Here is a 3,583-nt window from a genome sequence, read left to right on the forward strand (position 1 = left end):
GCGGACAATTTTTTCTTTTTTTTTTTTTTTGTGTTTGTGACGATGAACTCCCCCTCACATTCCGTCCACCTTCCTCTAGGTGCCAGCCACATCTCTATGCAGCATCCGCTAGCAGGTGGCCCATGGAGTGGCAGTGGCATTGGTCCCGGTGGGAGCGGTACGCCGTTCCTCCTGGACGGAGGTAAGGTGACGCTCTGGCAGCTGGCAGCAAAAGAGACACCCAAATTTTACCTGTTTCAAACCAAGCTTCAGAGGCAGTTATATATTTTCTTTCAGCCGAATGATCGGAACCCATACGTTGCCAGTCCCTTGTGGGAAGGCCAGGCTGGCAGGCTTTCCAAAGGCAAAAAGCTTCCTAGGGTTTCCAGCCAGCAATTTATTACACCATAAAGGAACAGCTGAGATAAAAGATGAGATAAAAGATTCAATCCTGCACAGGTGGGACCTCATGGAAGTACTTCCTCAAATAGGAAGTAAGAAATGTTTACTTCAGATGCCCCACATCTGTCACAGAGTAGTCGTGTGGTCCCTTGTCACACTTAGTTGAGGAGTGATGATTTTCTCAAACTTACTGGCTCAGCTGCTTGTTATTGTATGAACTCAGGAGAAATATTTGTGGTCCTGAGTCAGCCCAGCAGAAATTCATAGACTTTCCTACAAGTTAATGTTATCTCTTGAAATCGGTGAAGAAGGAGCTTTAGTGCTTGTCTGAATCTGTGCCTTAAGGGCTATTCCAGGTTCAAGGAATTCAGTGTTATTAGTCAACAGAAACAATACTTGGCAAAGGCAGGGTTTCAGATTTACTCACCAGCCTTATCTTGCTTCTGTAGAAAAAAACAGGAATTTTATCACTGATTCAGTAGGAACAGAACTGGGAATTTGACGTATTAATACTCTTGTGATAGGAGCCAGATCCTCCTTTCTTGCTTTGATGTAAATCTAGAGAAGTGCCACGTGGCCTCGTTGGAGTTGTGCTTTACTTGTACCGAGGTCGTGGAGAGCAGTGTCTCCCCAGGCAGCGTGTTTGCTTTCTACAAAAACCAGCTAGGATTTTTCTGACCGCGAATCCAAAAAAAAAGATACTCATGATACAGGCCACTATAAAACCTTCCTGTTGTAGCTTCATTATCTCCTTTGGCTGTGGAACTTGTGGCTTTGGCTGAAGGATTACTTGTGAGCCATGATGTCAGAAGCACTGATTTAGAGACTGTTCTTTCCCTGGGATCCAGCTGTAGCTGCTCTGAAGATTTCAACAGACGGGCTGTCAGGCTGAGGTGTCTTGTTCTGCTCTGGTTTTCAATGCTCAGATCTTTTGCTCTTTGCAAAGATTACTCGGCTCATAATTTAGAAACATTTTCTCAGCTACAGCCTGACTTGTTTTCTTTCTAATCACAGTGATTTAAGGATAGGTTTTGGGGTAGACTATGGGGGAATTAACCTCTTATGTTCTGGGAGGACAGAGATCCCCAGCACTTGCAGTCAGTGGGAACTTAATAGCAGCAAGAATTGAATCCAGCCAGAGCTGCCAGGGGGACCGGGCATCCCTCAGGATGGAGGTGACATGCCATCCCTCCTGCAGGGGCAATTCCTACTGTGCTTCCTCCTTTCTCTCATTTTCTTGACTGCTTTGGGGTGAAGGCTGGAGAAGGCACAGAGTTGCTCTGCCACTGACGCCTCGTGTGTCCTTGGGCAAGTTGTTTCATCTCTCCATGACTCCGTTTCTTGTATGTAGTGAGCTGTAATGTTCACCAGCTGAGTAGGGAAGGTGGGAAGTGCTGTGGGGAGAGGGAAGGGATGTCTGTGGAGGTGAGTGAGCCACTGGACCATGCTTTAAGTGTTTGGTTTGAGATACTCACTGTTGATGTTATTTAGCCAGCCATGGTCAATAACCTGTCACAAGAGCAATGCATTGGCAAGTGCCCCAGTGACAACTGAAAAGCCCTGATAGAATAGAAGCTGAGATTAGTGGTAAAAGCAGGGGGGTGTCTTTATTTGCTTACGACACTGCATAACCTGCCACAAAGCTGTCTCTGCTGCTGCTCCGCTCCAGTCTCCGTCACGGCGTCCCTCATGGATTGCAGCAAGGGTTGTCCTCAAGAGTCCAAAGTGCCGTGGCAATGTCGGAGCATCCCTGCATGAAGGGCAGCGCGGGGACACGGACACCATAAGGCTTTGCAATTTTTCCTTGGGCAGTTTTATTGAGCGGGGCTAAAAGGGATAGCCGTCCCCCTCTCCCTTGCCAGCAGTGTCCGGTGCAATGTGTGTGTGACGTTCTGCGCAGCCCTTTTTCCCCCACCCCCCACCCCGTGTGGTCTCAGCTGTGCCTGGAACTGCGATGCCTGGGTATTAAAATGGGCTTGGTTTGTCTTCTGTTGGCCCTGCAGGTCTGAGCAGTGACAGTGGACTCGGGGGAAGCACGGACGGCAGCACCGATATCCTGGTGTTCGGCTCCGTGGTGGACAGCGTGACAGAAGAAGGTGGGTGTCACAGGCTGCTGATGGAAGCATGGGGAGGTGGCTGGTGCTAAGGCAGGATGGATGGGGAGAAGCGTCTGGGGACAAGAGCAACAGGAAACATAAGAAATTAGAAACGGGCAGCTTTTGGATAATCTCTTTCCATCTTTTTTTTGCCTCTTAGAGTGCGAGGTGTCAGAGGAGTCAAGCGGCGAAGCAGAGATTGAACAGGAGGCATCAGACCTGGAGGATCTGAGGGAGCTGCATCCCGGGTTGTTGATCTACAAGGCAGCGCAAGCCCGAAACCTGCCTCTTATGGCAGAAGCACTGGCGCACGGCGCTGAGATCAACTGGGTGAACGATGAAGATGAAAACAAGACGCCTCTGATCCAGGCCGTGGCGGGGGTAGGTTGTGCTGGTGGCTGGGAGGCCATGTTTGGGAATGTGAGGTCTTGACTTGAGTTGAGAAAGCACCAACGATGGGCAGTTTGTGTGCTCGTGCATCCTCTCAGTACTGCTGGCTGAATTTATTTAGAAATTCCCCTTTGCCTTGGCAGGGTTCCTTGATAGCCTGTGAATTCCTGCTGCAGAACGGGGCGGATGTTAACCAAAGAGACAGCCGAGGCCGAGCTCCCTTGCACCACGCCACGTACCTGGGGCACACTGGGTAAGTTCTTAGCACGATGCTGTGATGTTCCCCACCACCCTTGGGACTGAAATCCAGCGTTAACGCCGAGACTCGTGGGGTGAGGTGGGCAAAGGAGCTGGGTTTTGGTGCATTGGTTATTTGCAAAACTTGCCTTTTTATATCATATCAACAATTTGATTATCTTAAGGATAATTGCCCCCGTGGTGGTACACCCATTCCTTTCTCCACGCCACCACAGCATTTCCTGGTTTATTTAGACCAGTATAAGTGAAGCTGTGCCCGCCCATGGAAGGGCAGTGCCCTCTGCCTGCTTCAGGGTGGGGTTGGGGAGCTGGAATTCCTGCTCTGAGGGTCTTTTCTTTCCCTTCTACAGTCAGGTCTGCTTGTTCCTCAAGCGAGGGGCGAATCAACACGCGGTGGATGGCGACGGGCAGGACCCGCTCAGTATTGCTGTCCAGGCAGCCAACGCAGACATCGTCAC

General features: G+C 50.0%; 1 protein-coding gene across 1 annotated transcript in view; it reads left to right on the forward strand.

Moving 5' to 3' along the window:
- Positions 1–3,583, forward strand: part of ACAP3 (ArfGAP with coiled-coil, ankyrin repeat and PH domains 3) — a 114,888-nt gene that overhangs the window by 93,832 nt on the left and 17,473 nt on the right. Inside the window, exons 20-22 of the mRNA XM_014941462.1 lie at positions 2,385–2,477; positions 2,638–2,858; positions 3,011–3,120. Of these exons, the coding sequence (XP_014796948.1) occupies positions 2,385–2,477; positions 2,638–2,858; positions 3,011–3,120 (424 nt within the window). The remainder of the gene's footprint in view (positions 1–2,384; positions 2,478–2,637; positions 2,859–3,010; positions 3,121–3,583) is intronic.

Source organism: Calidris pugnax, unplaced genomic scaffold (genome assembly GCF_001431845.1).
Source record: "Calidris pugnax isolate Ruff unplaced genomic scaffold, ASM143184v1 scaffold82, whole genome shotgun sequence".
Taxonomy (NCBI): domain Eukaryota; kingdom Metazoa; phylum Chordata; class Aves; order Charadriiformes; family Scolopacidae; genus Calidris; species Calidris pugnax.